Raw genomic sequence first — 22668 nt, 5'->3', positions numbered from 1 at the left:
CAACTGTGCCGAGTATGGTTCAAATCGGTTCATAACCTGATATAGCTGTCATATAAACAAGTCTAAGGACTTGACTTCTTGAGCTTCTAGAGGGCGCAATTCCTATCCGATTTGGCCGAAATTTTGCATAACGTATTTTATTCTAACTTTCAACAACTGTGTCAAATAAGGTTCAAATCGGTCCATAACCTCATATAACTGCCGTATAAACCGATCTGGGATCTTGAGCCTCTAGAGGTCGCAATTATTATTCGATTTGCCTGAAATTTTGTACGACGGATCCTCTCTTGACCATCAACATACGCGTTTATTTTGGTCTGAATCGATCTATAGCCTGATACAACTCCCATATAAATCGTTCTCTCTATTTTACTTCTTGAGCCCCCAAAGGTCGCAATTCTTATTCGAATTGGCTGACATTTTATACAGGTCTCCAACATATAATTGAATTGTGGTCCAAACCGGACCATATCTTGATATCGCTCTAAGCGCAGAGGAAATCTTTTCTTATATCCTTTTTTCCCAAAGAAGAGATGCCCGGAAAAGAACTCGACAAATGCGATCCATGGTGGAGGGAATATAAGATTCGGCCCGGCCGAACTTAGCACGCTTTTACTAGTTTTCAATATTTTAGGAGACTTTTGTACTTAAAGTAGCAGATTTTGTTTGCTGAAATTGCAATACGATATGTTTGCTAAAGCAGCAGTACTAATTTCTGCTTTCTCTTTTTCAGCAAACAAAAAATGTTATTTTAGCAATAGTTTTTATTCTTTTAAATAATAAATTTCGCTGAGTTGATTTTGATTTGAATATGGGGGCCAAGTACAACTCGCTTTTTCAATTTTCAGCGAAATCGATTAAGAAAAGCGTTTTAATGGGCTCAAGGTCGTTGGTTAGCGGAAGCCTTTCGGGTCGACGCAGTCCGAGTTAAGGGAGTGGATGACGAATTCGCATGCAACATTGTGGAACAGCGAAACTGTCGGTAGGACAGCGAAAATCCTATGGGGGTATCCAGATCGTGAAAAGACGAGCCTATTACTGAAAGGAAGCAAGAAGGAGGTCAGTATAGCTATTGGTATCATAACGGGACACATAGGACTACGAGCTCACTTATGTAAAATCGATGCGGCAAGTGACATCATGGGTAGGGCATGCGGGAAAGATGATGAGACGTTGGAGCATTTCCTTTGTCATTGCCCGTCTTTCGCGTCTAACAGATACCGTTTAGTGGTGACGCAATTCCAGACATGAACCAACGTAGGGGAGTGGTATTGAAAACAATTAAGGATTTTGTAAGTGACAGGAAATTCCTAAATAAAAATTTTCTTTTTAGAGGTTACTTTGTAGTTTTTAGAGCGCACAACAAGCCGATTACTGGCTTAGGTGGATATCCATAGTGGCAGGGGCGGATTGATATCAGCACCCTCTTTTTAACCTAACATAACCTAACCTAACCTATTTTCCAAAACCTCAATTCTTCGTTTTTTCGTGGAGCTAGGTATGTTGAAGTTATAAAACAAATTATAATAAAAATTTTTATTTTCTCTAAATGTACATGCACATTTAGAGAAATTTGTTAAAAATATTTTAAAAATTTTGTATATTCAATCCTTGCTTGTAATGTTAGGACTATATGGTGAAAAATTTTGTTGAATTTTTCATTATCTTGTAATAATCTAATAATAATAATCTTTTTGGGTTTAAAATATCAGCAGACACAACAACAATAAATTCATATGTATGGCTTTTCACAAAGTGTCGTTAGAGGAACATAAAAATCAGCGGACATTGTTTGCTGAAATCACCAAACTAATTTCTTTTGGTGTAGAATTTTGTCTAGACTTCTTTGAGATACATACCTTAAGCTTGGAATTTTTGGACTTCAAATCCTTTTTCGATGTTTTTAGACCTTTTTTCTGAGAATATATAAAAAAAAATATAAAATAAAATAAATTATAATTGTTTAAACAATAATATTAATCTATTTTATTTATCAATTTAAATGTATCTATTATAGTAATTGGAGATATATGTTCAGAGTTGAAAAACTAATGTCTTTAGTCGTATTCCGAGAATGTTCTAACAAGTTTTAAAATTTCTTACAAAACTCATTTAAAACGACCTATTTGATTAAAAATGTTTGTTAGTTATAATAAATTTTAATACATACTTTAAGTTTTGAATTCTTGGATTTTAAGTTTTTCTTCGATTTATCAAGGTCCTTTTTCTAGGATATAAAGAGAAGACAATTCGATTAAAAATATAAATTGTTAATCTAGAATTAATTTAATTTAGTTTTTACCTTAGATTTTGTTTTGTCTAAAGAGTTTTGTTTAGTTGTCTTTTTGGGGATTTTGATATTCTTTTTTATTGTTCTTTCCTTTTTGGAATCTGGAGCCTTGGATAGTACTTTAGATTTAGTTTTGACGTTCTTTGTCAGTTTATTATTTGCAGTTGGCTAAAATATAAAATTGAACAAGGAAAAAAAGAAGTAAGCTTCACTATATAGAAATATTAAATATTGATACACCCAGAAAAATTGTCTGGTGATATCAGCAAACTCTGTCTGCTGATATTAAATGAAAAATTTTGAACTTTTGAATAAATCCATTCAAAATTTTCGAACTTCGAAACAACAATTGAGGCACTTTTTATAATTTAATAAAAAATTTGGCAATTTTGGTCGTTAATTATTTGTTCAAAAGCATATATTAGATCAAAAACAAAGCAAACTGCAAGCAAACTGTAGAAAATTGAAAAAAAATTAAGCAATATGCTGTAAAATTGACAAGTAAGATGGAATATGAAAATTTTTGAAATATTTACAACATTTTTGCTCCTTTTGTAACTTTTCAAAATTTGAAAACTGCAGAAAATGTTTGCTGTTTTAGCAACAAATTACTGCTGTCCCATTTTCAGCAGACTTCATGCTGTTTCAGTAAACATTTTTTCTGCCGGAAAATTTTATTTTATTGTTCGCGAATAAGAAGAAAACAATGTTGCCGCCACCACCCAGGCGTGTGAAGTGATCAACATTCAGATTGCCTCTCTTTTGTTTGGATTCTGCCTACTTGGATTTGCCGTTTTCCAGTTATTTGCTGTTTTTCCAGATGCTGTTCTCCTTTTGTCTGCTGCTTATATCCATGTAAATGTGTCATCTCCACATATGAGTGATTGATTTGATGTACTCTTCTTTGAATATTGGTGAATATTGCTGCTGTGTTTTTGTTGCCCCCTTTTATTTTTTATTAACAGATAGCTGAACCCGGCCCTCTCCACAGCGCCTTCTTTTACACCATATGGAATACAACTTTCTTATCAATTACACTTCTTTGCATTCACTAAGTTATCTTTTTATGTTTCGGTCTCCTTTTTATGGAACGACCATAAGGTATTCCGAATTCGAATTATTGTGGTCTGTTCTACTCCGTTATACTTTTCTTTATAGTCCTGTATTGTAGTGGGTAAATATGTCCGGTTTGAGGTGTATTTTGGGAGTGAGGTGTCCACCCAGAGTCTTAGCCCTTAAAGCAAATATAAGCTTCTTGCTATACTTTCAATACTTTTCATTGCCCTATATTGTCGTGATTGGTCTATATATCCATTTGCGTGGGGTTCTTGTTGAGGTAGGGATGGTACCTCAGACATTTCGTTTTTGTCAAATTCGTGCTCTATTCCCAGCGCCAAAACGCCCTCAAACCCGTACATATTTATCGACCATGGCAATTTTGGCCTAAATGAAAGGTTTAAGCCCAAATTGCCATGGTCGATAAATATGTACGCGTTGAAGGGCGTTTTGGTTTTGGGCTGGCATTGCGCAACTTTGCCCTAAAAATAGGTATCCAATTTGTTCTTTACTCTCAAAAACCTTTCATTTGTGCCCCATATTGATATGTTCGGGAAATAGGTTCAGTTTGGGTGCTTTAGGGTTTGCTAACAAACACTTGGCCCCAAAACTGTCTGTCTTTTCTATTCTCAAATCCCTTTCATTATAGTCCCATATTGTCATGATGGGTCAAATAACCTATTTGAGGTGATTTAAGGAGATTAAGCGCCATCTAGATGTTTTACCACAAATTTTAATGTAATTTCCCTAATCTAATCCCAAATTGCTAGCATTTGAGGCCCATATAGCCATGGTCGGCTAATATGCCCTTTTAAGGGGATTTTGGGGGTGGATAAACCAGTTATTACATTGACTTCATTTTTTTACTATATTCGTATTCTACTGCCGATTGCCTTTCATTGGAGTCCCAATATGTCTGTTTGAGATTGGGGCGACCTGTTGGGTACTTAGGCTCAAATTTTGAGGCCATATTCGTAATCTACTCTCCAAAACCTCTCATTTGATACCCATATTGTTCCGATCGGTCCACTTTTGATTTGCGCCCTCCTTCCGATATCGAAAAATTATTTAGTCTTTGTTTCCTTACATACATTTTAGTACCAAAATTGGTACGATTTTGTACTTTCTGTGCAGATGGATCTTGAGGTCTGAAATTTGGCTTGTGGTTAGCTAAACGATCTATTCACCATTCGCACATTTTGGTACCAAAATTGGGTACATTTGGTAACAAGATGAATTTAGGGGTCTGAAATTTAGCATGTAGGTACAACTAAGAAATATATAATAGGTTATTAAATCATTTATTAAAAATTCATACAGTTTGGTACCAAAACTGGTTCCATATCTTTGCAGATTGAGCTAGAGGTCTGAAATTTGGCATGTAGGTACAAGAAGGAAATATATAATGGGCGACTTAATGATCCATTCAAAATTCGTACATTTTGGTACCAAAAAGTGCAAAATAGGTACTAAAATATACAAAATGGTACAATTGCGATTCATTTATACCTTGACAATATATATTGTGTTATTTGGTAAATTGGTACTATTTGGTACTTTCATTACAGCAGGGAACCGATTTCTGAAATATTACACGCATTTATTACAAAACTTCATAATCTTATAAACTTAGTGACTACCTAGGCTTTTGGAATTCTACACTAAAAAGTGGGTATCAAAAACGGGGGTAACGAAGCGGACCACCGTGATGCTTGTTTATATATATAAAACAGTTGCGTGACTGACTGATTGCTGACTGAAAGACTGATCATCGCCCAGCCAAAACGGCCAAAGTTAGAACATGAAATTTTTCACGAATGTTGGTCTTGGGTCATAGGCACGGGATAAGGCTGGATTTGTTGTTATTCGTACGTTTAGGACCTAAAAAGTGCGGAATGGTTCGGCCCGAACGGACAGGGCAAGATTAATGTTCTTGGGCTCAAATTAAAGAGGTTTGGTAAAAAATGGAAAATCTTGCTGGAAATGATAGAAATAGTACGTTTAGTACCACAATTTGGTACTTTTTAGGTAAATTGAACTAGATCTCTGAATTTTGAAACTTATGTACACTATGGCAACCTTAACTGGGTGACTAAAAGAGTTGGAATTCTGTACATTTAGGTACAAAAAGTACCAAAGAAGTACGAAATGGCTGAATTTTGTACAGGGCGGAGGGATAGAGGTAAAATTTTGAAATTTGACTTAAAAGGCATCTGGTGCAGAAGGATAGGGTGAAAAGAAAAAATGGAAAAATAGTACTGGTAACGGGAGAAAACGTATGTTTAGTACCGAAATTGATACCATTTGTCACTTTCTTTATATATAGAGCTTGAGATCTGAAATTTAGGATGCATGTATAACGAGGAACAATATGATTCATACATTAAGGTACCAACGTTGGTACCATTTCTGTGCAGATGGAGCTAAAAGGTCTGAAGTTTAGAATGCAGGTAAAACTTAGAAATATATGTGAGTCGATTAAATGGTTTTTTCACAATTCGAAAAGTTTGGTACCAAAATTGTTACTATTTGGTAATTTCTTCATAGATAGAGCTAGATTCCCGAAATTTGGCATGACGGTACAACTTAGAAATAAATGATGGATAACTAAGAGATATATTCAAAATTTGTACATTTTCGTACCAAAAATGGTACCATTTTGTACTTTTTGTTCAGACTGAGCTAGAGGTCTGAAATTTGGCATGTAGGTACAACTAAGAAATAGATGATGGGTTACTAAATGTTCTATTAAAAATTCGTACATTTTGGTACCATTTGGTACTTACTGTTCAGATGGAGCTAGAGGTCTAAAATTTAGCATGTAGGTACAACTAAGAAATATATGATGGGTAGCTTAATGATCTATTCACCATTCGCATATCGTGTACCAAAATTGGTACTATTTGGTAATTTCTTTGCAGATAGAGCTAGAGGTCTGACATTTGGCATGCAGGTAGAACTAGCAAAAATATGATGGGTGACTAAATAATCTATTCACAACTCCAACATTTTGGTACCAATTGGTACCTTCTTAACAGATGGAGCTAAAAGTCTGAAACTTGGTCGTAGGTAGATAAAGGAAAGGAGCTAGAGGTCTGAAATTTGGTTGTAGGTAGAAAAAGTAAATATATAATGGGTGACTAAATGATCCATTCAAAACTCGTACATTTTGGTAAAAATGCAAAATATTACGAAACAGCTTATCTTCGCCTAAAGCGAACGGGAAACGCCAAAATTAAGCAATTTGACAAACAATATCGCAGTCTTGACAAAAATACGATATGTGGAAGAAAACGTATTAATTGTGGTGTAATTGAAACCTTGAAAGAATATATTGGGTAACTAGAAGATATTTTTTATTCCCATATTTAGGTCCTCAAACTAACTAAATGGTGCTTTCTTCACGGAGTGAGCTAAAGCTCTCAAATTTGCGATACAAATACACCTTGACTATAAATTTTGGGTGACCAGAAGATTATTCAAAATCGTACATTTAGGTAATAAAACGTACAAAATGGTACATTCTTTACAAATTGAGCTAAAGCACTAAAAATTAGGATATGGATACCTTGACAGTAAATATTGAGCGTTTAGAAAATTTGTTTTAAATCGTTCATTTAGGTACTAAAACATACAAAATCATGCTTAATCTTTCAAATTGGGATTCAGATACACCTTGACTATTAATTTTGGGCTACCAGAAGATTTTGTTTTTTTTATCATAAACGTACATTTAGGCACTACAACATACAAAATTGGTACTTTCTTTACGAATTGAGCTAAAGCAGTAAAATTGGGATTCAATTATACCATGATATATTATATTGAACGACTTAATTTTTTGCAGTTTTAGAGATTACTTTATAGTTTTTAGAGCGCACAACAAGCCGATTACTGTCTTAGGTGTATGTCCATAGTGGCATGGGACGGATTAATATCTGCACCTTCTTTTCATGATTTTTCCGATTTATTGTTATTCTTGGTACTATTTGTACTCTATTTACAGAAGGGGACAGATTTCTAAAATTTTATACGCTATTATTACAAAACTTCATAATCTTATAAACTGAGTGACTACAGTATTTTTTGGAAGTCCTACACTAAAAAGGGGGGAGCAAAAACGGGGTTAGCGAAGTGGACCACCGGGATGCTAATTATTGTACATAAGATTGAAATCAATCCATTATTCAATTTTAATGAAATTCCATATATTTGCTATTCAGTGCATTTATAGTGACTTGTTTTGTTTTCAACTTTCTTTGCAATTTTTTTTTTTGTAAAATTTCAATAATTTTTTTTTATTTTATCAGCCACTTAGTTTTTACTGCAAAAATTATTATTTTACTATTACCATTTAAGGAAGAAAATTGAATATTAGTGTCCATATCATAAAATCGTACCTGTAAGCAAATATAGTGAACTTATTGCAATAACTTTATTTATTTTTTTAAAGAAAGCAGCAAGCATTTGTAGCGTGCTTGGATTACCAGTGGGTTCGATTCCCGCCAAAAGCCTTGGCCTGTCGCTGCTGTGGTATCACAATAGACTTAAAATTGTTTAAGTGAGTCTGTAAAGGACTGCCACTCCTTCGTAACCTAACCGACTGATTTTTGACGAGCCAGTTTTTCTCCAAAACATGACGTTATGTGGCTAGACAACATTTTGTAAGTTATCTTTGTTGAATGAGAATAAAAACATTTTATATATCACCTTTAGAAATTCTCTTAATTGTACATTCTCTGGCATTTACTTAGTCTTTGAAATATGTTCTCCATAATTCTCATTTCCATGCAATCGTTTCTTTGCAGAGCTCATTAGTGTATGAATAGCCAATGGCAACAAATCATGCTTGAAGATATGCTGTTATCGTTCAATTCAATTCAATTCTTATATCATAACATAACAAGACAATTGCATGTTGATACAGCAATCATTCATCATTTAATTCGGCTTATGCAGCCCTTTATCACAAGATGAAGATGTAAATTGTGACTACAGAGTAGGGTATCCTATTTTTATTGAGTATCCCTTGTTCTAAGAGAAGATTTTTCATACTTTCTTCACGCAGAAAAAATTATATAAAACGTTTGGAAATTCTATTGTACAATTTGTATAGTTACTGTGTAATATTGTCCTCGCTGTTGAACGTTGATCGTGAATTTGTCACTTTTTGATGTAGAAAGCACATAGGCGCATTCTCTTACGACTGGCATTCTCTTATGACTGTCGAATATTCTATATAATATTATCAAAATTTGTTCAGATTAGAATATAGCTAGCATCATCCGATTTACACCTGTAACAGACCTGTAGTTTTTACACCCCGTAGTAATTTAGTTAACCGAATGTTTTCTTTCCGTGTGTCCAGACACACCCAACATTTAGAGATGGATTGGAAGTGCTACATATTGTTTTTTCTCAAGAAGTATTAAATACACATGCTATTGTCGACCTTTATTCACTTGTATTGTTGCTCCGTGCTCGGAATAACAGCTTAACATTTGTTGTCTAAGATCAGATGTTAGAAAATTTTGCTCAGAGCTTTTAAAGCAAAACCTGCTCTGATTCGATGTCTGGTAATCAGTTTAGAATTAATTGCCTTTGTTGGAAATATTCTTAGGTCAACTATTATTGATGGTCATTCTGCTAAGTGTACAGAGTATTTGGAGAATAAGGTCGAAGGTAAAGGGTAAATTTAAATTTAAAGTTTCGTACTAGTCGTGCATATTTGTTTCGTTTCAATTGAAAATAGTTAAACATTTATTTACCTTCTTCTTTACAATGCCTTTGGGTTTCGCATAGCCCTTTTTTCCAACAACATTTTTCTGCTAAAGATAAATTATCTTAAAGTACAACATTTATGACAGCGCATACTGTTAATTACCTTGGTTTTCGACTTGATGGCTGTCCTTTTCCTGGATTTTACTGTTCCATCTATGTGGGGTTTGTCTTTGCTTATGGATTTGTTTTTGCTCTGTTATGTAGGAAAAAAATAGATTAGTAAGGTAATGATATATTGCATCTAAAGAGCGGCCCTATGTTCACTTTTCGCAGCAATTTTTCGCTATCTGTTATTGTAGCGGCTTAAAACCTGGTAAATCCACTCTAGACCAGATATTCACACTGCGCCAAATCCTGGAAAAGACCCGAGAAGGACAAATCAACACCTACCATCTCTTCGTTGACTACAAAGCCGTCTTCGATACTTCTTTATGTTCAAAGGTATTTCAGGCCATGTCTGAGTTTGGTATCCCTGCAAAATTAATAAGACTCTGCAGGATGACGCTTGCTGATACGCGTTCCTCAGTAAGAATAGGAAAGAATCTCTCCGAACCATTTAATACCAAACGAGGTTTCACAGAAGGAGACAGCCTATCAGGTGATCTCTTTAACATCCTGCTGGAGAAGATTATACGAGATGCAGATGTGAATAGATATGGCACACTAATAACAAGAGAACACATGCTACTCGCCTATGCCGACGACATCGATATCATAGGTCGGTCACCGGAAGTAGTAACTGCAGCCTTTGAAAGAATCAAAAGAGAGTCGGTGAAAATGGGTCTGGCTGTAAATGGAGATTAGACGAAATAGATGGTTTCAGCTCCCAAAAAGCCTTGCACAACCGAGCAGATAAAGAAAATGGAGAAAGTTGGGAACCACAACTTTGAAACAGTCAGTAACTTTATCTACCTCGGCACTGCCGTAACCGAAACGAATGACACCAGTTTTGAGATAAAGCGAAGAATAATACTGGCAAACAGATGCTACTTTGGACTAAGTAAGCAGTTTAGAAACAAGGCCACCTCTCGACAGACGAAGATTACACTATAAAAGACACTGATACTACACGTGTTGTTATATGGTTCTGAAGCATAGGTACTTGTGAAAGCAGTTGAGGCAGTGCTTGGAGTATTTGAGAGAAAGATTCTTCGTAAAATATATAGACCAGTTTGCGTTAACGGATAATATAGGCGACGTATGAACAACGAGCTGTATGAGCTGTATGACGACGATAGCATAGTTACACGCATCAAAATACATCGGCTGCGTTGGCTAGGTCATGTTGTCAGAATGGATGAAGAAGCTCCAGCAAAGAAGTCTTTTGAAGGCAAACACGGTGGTACACGCAAACCGGGAAGACCAAAAGCTTGATGGAAAGATCAAGTTGTGGGAGACACCTCGAAACTTGGTGTCAGAGATTTTAGAATGAGCGCAGAAGATCGAGGCGCTTGGAACGCTATTCTACGTTCGGCAAGTGAAACAAATATTCTGTCGTAGCCAATTGAAGTAAAGTAAGTATGTGTCAGAGGGCAATCCCCCTCCCCCCATCCTACCCAAAAAAAGGAACTAAAAATAGTATATGACGGCCGATGAGGATAGAATAGGACAGCAATAAAAGGTCTTTGGTAGTAGAGTACACTTTTTTGCCTCAAATTGGGATAGGCATAGGAGGAAAATGTGGTATCCCAAGTGATATCTTTGGAATATCATTTTGAATGTAGATAAGCAATACCGAAAAAGTTAATTAGTGTGGATCTGAACGAGACGCATAGCCCTGAATATCTTGATCGCAACCTTCAAAATGCTTGACATGGTGCAAACGAAATCGTACTCTAGAACGATGCTGATTTTTTACAGGGCCCGCCCCCCATGGCCTGTATACCAAAGTATACAGGCCATGTTTGCCTACTATGGCAACAAGTAATAGGTACTTGATAGAAGAAAACGAATTTGATATCCAATTTTGAGGCCAGGTTTTTGGGGGTCGTCTTACCCCATAAACTCCCCTTAAGTTAATGGCAATTGGGGCTCAAATAAAAGAAATTTGAGAGTAGAGCACAGTGCTGATATTTTTTCAGGGATAAGTGCGTGGGTGGCCACTTCACCCTACATACCCCTCAAACTGGACATATTTGTCGATTATGGCAAATAGATATCAAATCTGATATCTGTTTTATGGCCAAGAGTTTCAGGAACGCCTCATCTTATAAACTCCCCTTGAACCTCACATATATACACTCTATGGCAATGTGTAGCTCAAATGTGAGTATGAATTCAATATCCACTTTCGGGGCAAAGGGTTTGGCTACTCCAATCCACCACCAAAACCAAGAGAATGAAATAGATCTAATATCCAAATTTTAGTGGGCGGATCCTCCCCTTATCCTTTATTTCAAAAACGTCAGAGTTCGGAGATTGTTAGGGCGATTTAAGCGAAATTTAGTTTGTTTATCTAGGAGGACCACACCACCTCCAAAGCCCGCCAAATGGAAATATAAACCAATGATGTCAATATCAGGCTCAAATGAAAGGTTTTAGAGACTAGAGTACGAATCTGTTTCAAAGGGGTTCATCGTACCCCCACAAATACTCCCATACCGGTCATATTTACCGACCATAGCAACATAAGGTTAAAATGAAAGGTATTTGGGAGTAGAGCACCAATATGATATCCACATTGGGGCGAATTATCTTAAAGGCCGTACCAGCACCCCCAAACAGGACTTATTTCCTCACCCTGCCTATAAAGGGCTCAGACAAAATAAGAGAGTGAAAGAAGGTGCAGCGGAGCGGGCCCTGTTCAGCTAGTTTATTCTAAATTCGTAATCTACTCCCTAAGGGTGGGTGGCATCAGACACCTTGAGTCAAAATAAGGGACCAATTTGGTACTTTTCACTTTTGTCAAAAAATTTTTTGGGACCTAAATCTTACCCTAGAAGCCGGGTTTCTTTGTGGTGCTTGGATAATGGGCACTAGCTTTGCCGGGTTCTAAAAAGAAAATGTCGGTTTTTTTTTAAATTTAAAAATTTTTGGGGAATATTTTTTTATGGTATTAACCTTAACTGCGGCTTTAGCGATTGCAGCTTTGTTTTTGGGCTGTAAGTAAGAAATAAAACATAATAAGTAATACACCCAGAAAAAAAGTTTGCTGATATCACCAGGCACTCTCTGCTAAATTTATATTAAAAAGGTTTCACCTTTTAAGGATACAGTTTTAGATGTTTGTACATATAAACGATAGTAAAGGTGTTTTCTATAAAGTAATGTGCCTTCTTATCAATATAGGCTGTAATTGTTTGATTCAAAGCATAAATAAAATGTTATTATTTGAAATCATTTAAAAATTATTAAATTGTAGGAACTGATTACATCAAACTGAACTCTCTACTCTCATCTGTTTATTGGAATGAAATTTTCAGATCTAAAGATATCGATGAAATGATTTGAACTTTTTATACTGTGCTACTTGACTTTATTTCTTAATCTGCCCCCAAAACAACTTTTTGCAACGCATCTGGTCCTCCATGGAATACAACCAATCTTTCTAGGCTGAAGAATAAGAAGTATAAATTATATAAAGGTTTAAACGCTCAGGGTCAACGTCTGACTTTTCGAAGTATTCTTTAGCAAGATGTGAATATAATAAAGAAAACAAATTGGCATATGGTAGTTATTTGAATAAAATTAGAAATCAACTGAAATCAAATCCTAAATCTTTGTACAAATTTGTGAATTCAAAGCGCCGTTGTAATAGTTTACCGAACTTTCTTAGATATATAACTAAAGTAGCTGATAACGATTCAGGTATTGCCGAAATCTTTGCATACTTTTTTAGCACTACTTACTCAGACAAATATTATGATTTATGCGGAACATATCCATACACAATCCAATTCAGCTTTTATAGGCGTATCTGGGATTGGCGAAAACGTAGTACTTGAAAAATGAAGGTCACTGAAGATAGCATTTAATCCAGGTCCAGATGAAATTCCATCGAACATTTTAAAGCATTACGCTCTCGAACTTTCATATCCCCTTTGTACACTTTTCAACAGTTCATTTAACCAAGGAAATCGTAATGAGGTTTCTAATTACAGGTTTCTAATTTTGAATGTTATTCCGAAGCTATTAGAGAACATTTTGACTGACACTATTACACATTAAGTCTCTTCTATATTGTCTCCCTACCAACACGGGTTCCGGAAATCGAAATAGACAATAACAAATATTTTAGAATTTACTTGTTTGGTCAACGATGGCTTTAGGGAACGCTACCAAACGGATATCTATACCGATTTTAGTAAAGCATTTGATAAAGTCAACCACAACCTTCTGTTAAGAAAAATAGATCTTATTGGTTTCAGTCCATCTTTACTAAAGTGGATCAGATCACATCTGACTGGACGTACTCAAAGAGTTAAATTTGGTACTGCAGTTTTCAAATCAATTGTTGATTCTTCAGGTGTTCCACAGGGTAGTCATCTTGGCCCTGTACTGTTTTGTTTGTTCATAAACGATCTCCCTTTTACTTTAAAGCACTCGAATATTTTGATGTATGCAGATAATGTAAAGATCTTCAGATCAACGAGAGACTCTGATGAACAGTGTTATCTTCAGTATGACCTTGATACTCTTTACGACTGGTGCAACCAGAACATAATGGAACTTAATATTTCCAAATGCAAGCACATATCATTTTCAAGAATAACCTCTCTTAAAACTAGCTACTTTTTGGGTTCCAATCAACTTGAAGTAGTCTATAGCTTTAAAGACCTTAGATTTCTTCTAGAGCAACGCTTAAACTTCCGTCAACACATCTCAATGGTTGTAAAGAAAGCATGTGGTGTTCTTCGCTTCGTGAAACGCTGGAGTAAAGAATTTAATGATTTCTCTGTGACGAAAAACTTATATACTTCACTAGTCAGAAGTAAGCTCGAGTACGGTTCAGTGGTATGGGATCCGTACTACATAAAATGGGTGGGACAGAAGTTCATTACCTTCGTATGATTACCGATTAAATCTCATAAAGCTTCCTACATTAAAAAGTCGTAAAACCATGCTAACATTACGTTTTTAACTAAATTAATTTATGGTCAAATAGATTCTTGCCTTCTTTTGAGTCGAATTTTCTTTAACGTTCCTATCAGACCCACTAGATATTTTGATCTTTTGAAAATTTCTTATTATAGAACCAACTATGCCTATGTTATCAATTTAATCAACTGAAAGATATAATAGACATATCTGAGAATCGAGAAAATGTTAAAAGGAAAATTATATTATTTTTAAATTCTTAGGTTAATACATTTGTAAATATATTGTTGTTAGTCTGTAAAGGTATTTATTATCTATAGACTTAAATAAAAAAATATACTTTGGTGAAATTTTACTCTGAAAACTTTTCAAATTATGATATAAGATATGATATACAACATTTTAATTTCTGAAATGAGCAGAAAATGTTTGTTGTTTTAGCAAACAATTTCCTTTTTTTTAATAAATTTCTCTGAGTATAGTGATAATTATATTAAAAACTAAATGTTTTTGTTAATTACCTTACGAACGTTATTTTGAGGTTTGTTCCGTCTTATTCCGGAATTAGACTTCGTGACCTAAATTATGATGGAAACATTGAAATTAATTAATTTTGTGTAAGGTTGAAATTTGTACCTTTGGCAATGCTTTGTGACCAATGTTTTTAGTGGCTTTATTTCGAGCAACTGCTTGTCTCCTTTTAGCCTGCAAATAATAAAGTTGGTCCATGAATAGGCACCACATTGGAATTAAATGAAGAATATAACTGAAAATACCTTTGCTGAAGGAACTACAGATCGGAGTTTAGCTGTATTTGGCATAACAGCTGACTTGACGTTGGCCTGAAAACCAATACAAAATATTATTATTAAAATATATAAAATCCATATTTCATATCTACACTTACCATTAGCCTAGCCTTTGGTGCAGGTTTCGATATTCTGTTGTTAACAGGTTTCTTAAAAGAACAGATCATTAAGAGTGTTGTTAATAATTAACTCATTTATATTATTTACAAAATTGAAAATTTGCTGTTGAAATTCCTTCTTGATCTAACCTTCATTGTTGCCATCCTCGCTGGTGCCCGATACCTTGGCAATGCAGCCCATTTTCTAACTGGTGGCTTTCTCATAGGGGCCTTTACAGCATTCATAAAGAGATACAAATTATTAACCAGGGATAATAAAATATATATTATTTAAACGCAAAAAGGTCGGCATATATATATTTTTGCGTTTAAAATGAACTTACCCTAATTACAGGTTTCGCTGGTGCCCGAAACCTTTGTGGTGAAGCCATTCTTCTTATCGCTGGTGTTCTTATTGGGGCCTATGCAATATATGTTACCATATAAAAATTATTAATAAACAAAATTTGGTTTTAATGTATTTTCAAGGAACTGATTACTTTATCAAAATTCCCTGTTGTACGAACTCAAATGCTTTATTGACATTTGGTTGCTTATGCATCTTCATTGACGTCCTTACAGATATTACTTGCAACCTTTAGTCTGTCAGCATGTTTTCCGATCATGCCGGACACAATGACTGAGACGTTTGTTCTAGCCAATGACAGTAAAGCGGTAGACCTCTTTAGATCTAGATAAGGCCACATAGTTTTGGAATGCTCACAGCCACCTCTTTGTGAGCATATATCATTCAATGTCCTTCGAGCCTGGCCCTGAAAACTTAGTTTACATGGTACCAGAGGCATACCCACAGATTCCAGTTTACCTAGAATGTGTAGGGTAATTTCTAGTCTCACAAACTCATCTGCTCTACAATTCCCTGGGATATTTCTGTGACATGGCACCTGCAAAATTGCAAATTTTGCCCATGAACATTCCACTAAGGAACAGGGGCAAACTTCTCACCTATCAATGAGTGCAGTCCAATTCAAGTTTAAGCTCAATGATAGGGGGCCTCCTTTTATAGCCGAGTCCGAACGGCGTGCCGCAGTGCGACACCTCTTTGGAGAGAAGTTTTACATGGCATAGTACCACACAAATGTTGCCAGCATTAGGAGGGAAAAGCCACCGCTGAAAATTTTTTCTGATGGTCTCGCCAGGATTCGAACGCAGGCGTTCAGCGTCATAGGCGGACATGCTAACCTCTGCGCTACGGTGGTCCCTGGCACCTAGAACAGGTGAATTTTGAACTGTTTAGCTGGAAATATGCTTCCCGAAAATTTAATGGCTGCGTGGCTGTCTAAGGAGGTATTTATGCCAATCGTCGCTATGACATTATATCTTAGCCATTCCACCACTTCCATAATTGCAAGGCACTTCTCTTGATACACCACCACAGTGGTCCTAGTTCTTCAGAGTACACCCCAAAACTCATCTGATCGTCTAGTTTGGAACCATCCGTATAGAACTCTATGTATCTTCTATTGCCAGGAATATTGTAGTTCCAAACGGTTCTATCAGAAAAATCGCTCAACCAATGTGTAATCCACTCTGCCTGCAACATCGGGAATTGTATCAATGATAACATAATGTCCATAGACGCCACATGACCTAAGAGAAAGCATCGCAGCAGTGGTCGCAGCAATTTGTCTAGCCACAATGTCTGGAAGCATCAGGTGTGGCATTAAATTCAGTGCAAGAGATGGTGCCGTCCACAGTGCGGCTGTGATGCTCAAACAAACCATCCTTTGGAACCCGCTGAGTAATTAGCAGTAGATGGACATTAGAAGCGCTGTCCACCAGACTACAACACCATATAGCATTATAAGTCTGACAACTGCAGTATATACCCAATGCATGACACGCGTCTTAAACCCCAACTTTCGCCAAGGGCAATCTTGCAGGTGTATGGGCAGGAATTGCTTTTGTTGTCCTTTCAATAAGGTTTGGTATGTGGTTATTTCCGTGACCTTTGCCTTAGATACTCCTTTTAAAACCAATTTAAAAACTTGGTATTGACATGTGAAAAACAATGAGTCACGATCAAGTTTCTGTTCAAGAAGAGCACAATCACATTCATACGAACTGTATTGGATGCAGTTGTATCGCAAAAAAAGTATTTGCACCTTGTTGTCCAGATTCCAATTATTAATACCCTACAACATAACCAAACAAAATTAAAAAAAAAAATTGTTTTTCGTATTCGTAAACTTAAACTTTATTAAGGAAGGGAAAATGTTTCCGTTCGGATACCAGAGATAAACCTTGAAATCGATTGCGAGGCACTACTGCCATCGGCACAGTCTTGGATTGACGGAACTCTAGTATTGCCATCTGGAAGATCATGTTACACGGATGGATCAAAGCTAGAGGACATTGAGAACCCAGGGACTGAGATCTGTTTTAGACTGCCTGACCATAATACTGTTCTGCAGGCGAAGATTCGGGCGATCACAGAATGCATGAAGTGGTGTGGTGCTAACGCGAGGACGTCGAGTGTCAACATCTTTACCGACAGTAAGGTCACGAACAGTCTTGCGGTGTAAGAAGGAGATTAACGCCTTCTCTGAGGATGGGAAAATCCGCATCGTTTGGGTGCCGGGCCATAACGAAGTAAGGGGAAATGAAAGGGCAGACGATTTGACGGTGAAGGCCAGAGGACTGCCGTTAATAAATATGCTTTACCCGAAGAACATTGTGGAACAGCGAAACGGTCGGTAGGTAGGTAAAATTTTCTTTTTAGAGGTAAATTTATAGTTTTTAGAGCGTTCAATAAGCCAATTACAGGCTTAGTTGTATATCCATAGTGGCATGGGGCGGATTAATATCTGCACCTTCTTTTCAACCTTACCTAACCTAATTATTTTTGATATCTCATTTTTCTTGTCCCAAAATAAAAAAATCGAAATTCGCTACTGATCGAAAAAGCCCAATTTCTTTTGTGCCTAAATCGCTTATTAATGGTTTCTTTATGTTGATTTTACGAAAGTTCAATTCCATGTAGTTCTCAGATGTCAATACACTGTGAGCTTGTAACACTATGTGGATGCTAGCGTACTTATTGTAAGTAAGTAAGTTTACAAGAAATTTAGAACTATTGTTGACTTCATGTATCTTGTCCACAAATTTCGAATTCTTTTTCCTAAAAAAGTGCCCAAGTTAAACTGAATTTTCCAAAAGAAAGTCCTCAATCTGAATTGTTTTCCATTATTTTCACAATTCGTATAAAGGAAAAACTACTTCAACATAAGCATTATTGTTTCCTAAGTCATAAAAGCGGGCCAAAGCTATTTCGCCCATGGGACATTTGTGGCTGTTACAAGTTCAGGGTTTTGTGTCCAACGATTTAAAAGGAAAAATACTTGCCGAAGTCGAAATCGATTCTAAGTGATCACAACTTGGTGCCAGAATTCAAATTCGGATTTCTAGATTATCTGATATTTTCGGATAAATCGATTAATTAATTATTTGCAGTTTGTTAGGAAAGGCATTGTCCGAATTTAATACCATTTCCTGAATCGAAATTGATTGACCCTTATATACTCTACAACAAAGATTTGTAATGTTCTTTGGACTGCATGCACGTTTGGACTAGCTTTGCACGTTAAAAAGTTAGCGTAATTTCGCCAGATATACGGATCTAGACAGACTTGATTCATTTAAAATATAAGTGCTATAAGAACTTCTTAGAGTCTGACACCAATATTTGAGTACGTCATTTTTTGCTGTAGCATATAAAAAAATAAGATAAGCAGAACACCGATTTGTATAACCAAAAATGGATCAGATGTTGTTAGTAATGCAAATACAATAACTTGGAGTCTAGAACTCCTTTCAAAATTTTTTTCTCCGAACTTCACATCGAATCTCAAAGTTCAAGTCATGAAATTGGTTCCTATTAAAAAAAATGCCTTAATTTGAGCTTTGTAGCCTTCAATTACAATTTGCTCGCTCTTTGTGAGTACAGGAGCACAATTAGTACCGGTGGTGTTCACTTAAGAATTTTAATTTACTGCAAATTATTTTCGAAATCGAAATTTTACAGAGGAGTAAAATTTTGTTTATTCCTTGGTTAAGTTCGATATAAATAAGTGTATATTAATTTAAAAATATATATGCTGACCAAAATTCAAGGGGGCTAGAGGGGGAGGAGGGTAAGCCCCTTCCCCCCTAGCTTCGCCAATGGTAGCTGATGATATTGGCACATTGTTCGGCCCATGCCAAGCAATTTTTAATGGATGTTTGTTTAGGAGCTTATGAACATCGTCAACGACGATCCAGATTACCTGAAGAAGGTCATAACTGATAACGACTCATGGGTGTATGGCTATGCCATAATGTCCAGAAGAGCCAAGACCGAAAATAGCTGGACGCACGGTCAATAACGAATACTACCTTGAAGTTATACATCGTTTCAGCGAAGCAATTCGTTATACACACATGTATGCCTGTGCATGAGTTTCTGGCCAAAAATAGAACCGTTATCATGTCTCACCTCACTATGGATCGACATTTCTCAAAATCCTTCTGCAACTGTGAAATTGATAAAAATATTGCAAATGCTTTTATAGACAATGTTAGTCACTAATGGGTCCGAGAGACTCATCGGCGGTGAAATTACATCATAAAACAAAAGCTAAACTTTGTATTGCCTGCCAATACTTTGTATTGCTTGTCAATTAGATATATTATGGAGATTTCGACTCTGAAAAAAATGTTAAACTAATGTTACACTCTTACGGAACAACATTTTGAAAATGTCGCCCCAGCCCTCTCATAGTGTTACACCTTTTTCATTTTCAATCGAACATGTTCATATGTCCATAGGTTGGCATTTCGACCAAATAATACGGTAAAAATCGCATTCTCGACTTTGAATGAAGAACTTTCTACCAATGCATCTAATATGCCGTTAGCTTAATAAAACGAAATGTGTTCAAATTTTTCATTTTTATACCCTCCACCATAGAATGGGGGTGTACTAATTTCGTCATTCTGTTTGTAACACCTCAAAATATGCGTCTAAGACCCCATAAAGTATATATTGGGTTGCCCAAAAAGTAATTGCGGATTTTTCATATAGTCGGCGTTGACAAATTTTTTCACAGCTTGTGACTCTGTAATTGCATTCTTTCTTCTGTCAGTTATCAGCTGTTACTTTTAGCTTGCTTTAGAAAAAAGTGTAAAAAAGTATATTTGATTAAAGTTCATTCTAAGTTTTATTAAAAATGCATTTACTTTCTTTTAAAAAATCCGCAATTACTTTTTGGGCAACCCAATATATTCTTGATCGTCGTGACATTTTAAGTCGAACTAGCCATGTCCGTCCGTCTGTCTGTCTGTCGAAAGCACGCTAACTTTCGAAGGAGTAAAGCTAGCAGCTAGAAATTTTGCAAATTTGGTATTGTAAATGGGCCAAATCGGTCGATGTTTTGATATAGTTGCCATACAAACTGAACTTGGGTCTTGATGGTGTTTTAGTATCACTTCCAACAACTGCGCTAAGTATGGTTTAAATCGGTAGATATCCTGATATGGCTGCACACATAAACCGATATTGGGTCTTGACTTCTTGAACCTCTAGAGGGCGCAATTCTCATCCGATTTGACTGAAATTTTGCGCATAATGTTTTGATATCACTTTCAACAACTATGCCAAGTATGATCCTAATCGGTCCATAACCTGATATAGAGGCTATACAAACCGATCTTGGGTCTTGACTTCTTGAGCTCCCTGAAATTTTGTGTGCGGTGTTTTGTTATGACTTCCAATAACTGTGCTAAGTATGGCGCAAATCGGTACATAACCTGATATAGCTGCCACATAAACCGATAATGGGTCTCGACTTCTTGAGCCTCTAGAGGCGATTTGATTGAAATTTTGCATGTGGTGTTTTGGTATCTCTTCCAAACACTGTGTTGAGTATGATTTTAATCGGTTCATACTCTGATATAGCTGTCATTTAAACCGATCTTGATTTCTTGAGCCAATAGAGGGCGCAATTCTCATTCGGTTTGGCTGAAATTTTGCATGCGGTGTTTTGTTATGACTTCCAATAACTGTGCTAAGTATGGCGCAAAACGGTACATAACCTGATATAGCTGCCGTATAAACTGATCTGGGATCTTGGCTTCTTCTTATCTGATTTGGAAGAAATTTTGTACAACAACTTCTCTCATGACCTTCAACATACGTGTTTTACATAGTCTGAATCGATCAATAGCTTGATACAACTCCCATATAAACCGATCTCCCGATTTTGCTTTTTGAGACCCTACTAGGCGCAATTCTTATCCGAATGAACTGAAATATTACACAATGACTTCTACAATGTTCATCATTCATTTATGGTTTAAATCGGACTATAACTTGATATAGCTCCAATAGCATAACAGTTCTTATTCAATATTCTTTGTTTGCCTTAAAAGAGATACCGCGCATAGAACTCGACAAATTCGATCCATGGTGGAGGGTATATAAGATTCGGCACGGCCGAACTTAGCACGCTCCCACCTGTTTCCCAATTTAGCAAGTTTTCGAATTTTATTGAAATTTTGTCTTTAAATTTTGCATGTTTTGCGCTAAATTTATTCGGACTTGAATTCATACAATCGGATATTGTCTGGATGCAGACCATAGGGTAATCTCTTTCTATCACAAATAGAAAACAAGAAAAACCTTGTTTTTTAAAGTTAGGCAGAAAATGTGTGTAATAGCATTTGACTGGTTTCCTAGATCGCGATTTCGTTTGGTACCACCCAAACTCGTCGGTAGGATTTGTCAAAATGGTATGTCTTCTAGGTTGAAACTAAGCTCTTAAGCGTATTGTCATTACTCCACTATATATATGGGTTGCCCAAAAAGTAATTACGGATTTTTTAAAAGAAAATAAATGCATTTTTAATAAAACTTAGAATGAACTTTAATCAAATATACTTTTTTACACTTTTTTTTCTAAAGCAAGCTAAAAGTAACAGCTGATAACTGACAGAAGAAAGAATGCAACTACAGAGTCACAAGCTGTGAAAAAATTTGTCAACGCCGACTATATGAAAAATCCGCAATTACTTTTTGGCCAACCCAATATTTCTACCAAATGAAGACATCCAACTACTTCAAGTGTGGGCAAGTGTGTTTTGTTGTAATAGTTGGATGTCTTCATTTGGTAGAAATATATGAGTGGTGTAATGACATATTTATATATATGGATAAAAATCCATATCTGAACCGATTTTCACAAACATTTTTGTATTCAATTTCACTATTCCAAGCATTAGCTAGGCTTACCCTATGTTTGCTAAAAACTTTCTTACCCGATATCTAGGAGCTGCAGGAAATCTCCTTACAGCAGGCGATCTCATTCGGGCCTAGACCAAAGTGAAAAAATGGTTGAGAATTCGCATTACGATATGAATTTAATCGCAAAAATTATTAACTTACCCTGGGACGAGATCCCCGACGGGCCAACACCGTTATCGTTAAACTCAATAAAAGTAGAAAGTATGCCAAACGCATATTGCGTAATTTTGTTTGATCCTTTCTATTAAGTATGAAAATTCACTTAGGTCTTAACTCTTTGTCTTGGTTCGAAAAACT

At 36.0% G+C, this 22668-nt stretch overlaps 1 protein-coding gene across 3 annotated transcripts in view; it reads right to left on the bottom strand.

The window, feature by feature from the left end:
- Positions 1 to 22655, bottom strand: part of LOC106086292 (neurofilament heavy polypeptide) — a 30827-nt gene extending 8172 nt beyond the window's left edge. The window contains exons 1-15 of one of the 3 annotated variants that reach the window (XM_013250907.2): positions 22513 to 22655; positions 22386 to 22439; positions 15416 to 15493; positions 15222 to 15302; positions 15072 to 15122; positions 14941 to 15006; positions 14801 to 14869; positions 14686 to 14742; positions 12188 to 12226; positions 12062 to 12118; positions 9231 to 9320; positions 9115 to 9174; positions 2303 to 2458; positions 2171 to 2227; positions 1860 to 1916 (exon numbers count right to left, since the gene is read on the bottom strand). In XM_013250907.2, the coding sequence (XP_013106361.2) occupies positions 1860 to 1916; positions 2171 to 2227; positions 2303 to 2458; positions 9115 to 9174; positions 9231 to 9320; positions 12062 to 12118; positions 12188 to 12226; positions 14686 to 14742; positions 14801 to 14869; positions 14941 to 15006; positions 15072 to 15122; positions 15222 to 15302; positions 15416 to 15493; positions 22386 to 22439; positions 22513 to 22587 (1047 nt within the window). In that variant the 5' untranslated portion in view covers positions 22588 to 22655. The remainder of the gene's footprint in view (positions 1 to 1859; positions 1917 to 2170; positions 2228 to 2302; positions 2459 to 9114; positions 9175 to 9230; positions 9321 to 12061; positions 12119 to 12187; positions 12227 to 14685; positions 14743 to 14800; positions 14870 to 14940; positions 15007 to 15071; positions 15123 to 15221; positions 15303 to 15415; positions 15494 to 22385; positions 22440 to 22512) is intronic. The other 2 variants (XM_059368158.1, XM_059368159.1) reach the window with 2 other exon arrangements.
- Positions 22656 to 22668: the final 13 nt, after the last annotated feature.

The sequence above is a fragment of the Stomoxys calcitrans genome, chromosome 4 (assembly GCF_963082655.1).
Source record: "Stomoxys calcitrans chromosome 4, idStoCalc2.1, whole genome shotgun sequence".
Classification (NCBI taxonomy): Eukaryota; Metazoa; Arthropoda; class Insecta; order Diptera; family Muscidae; genus Stomoxys; species Stomoxys calcitrans.
Note: the sequence above shows the minus strand (reverse complement) of the source record. Positions and strands in the feature narration are given on the sequence as shown.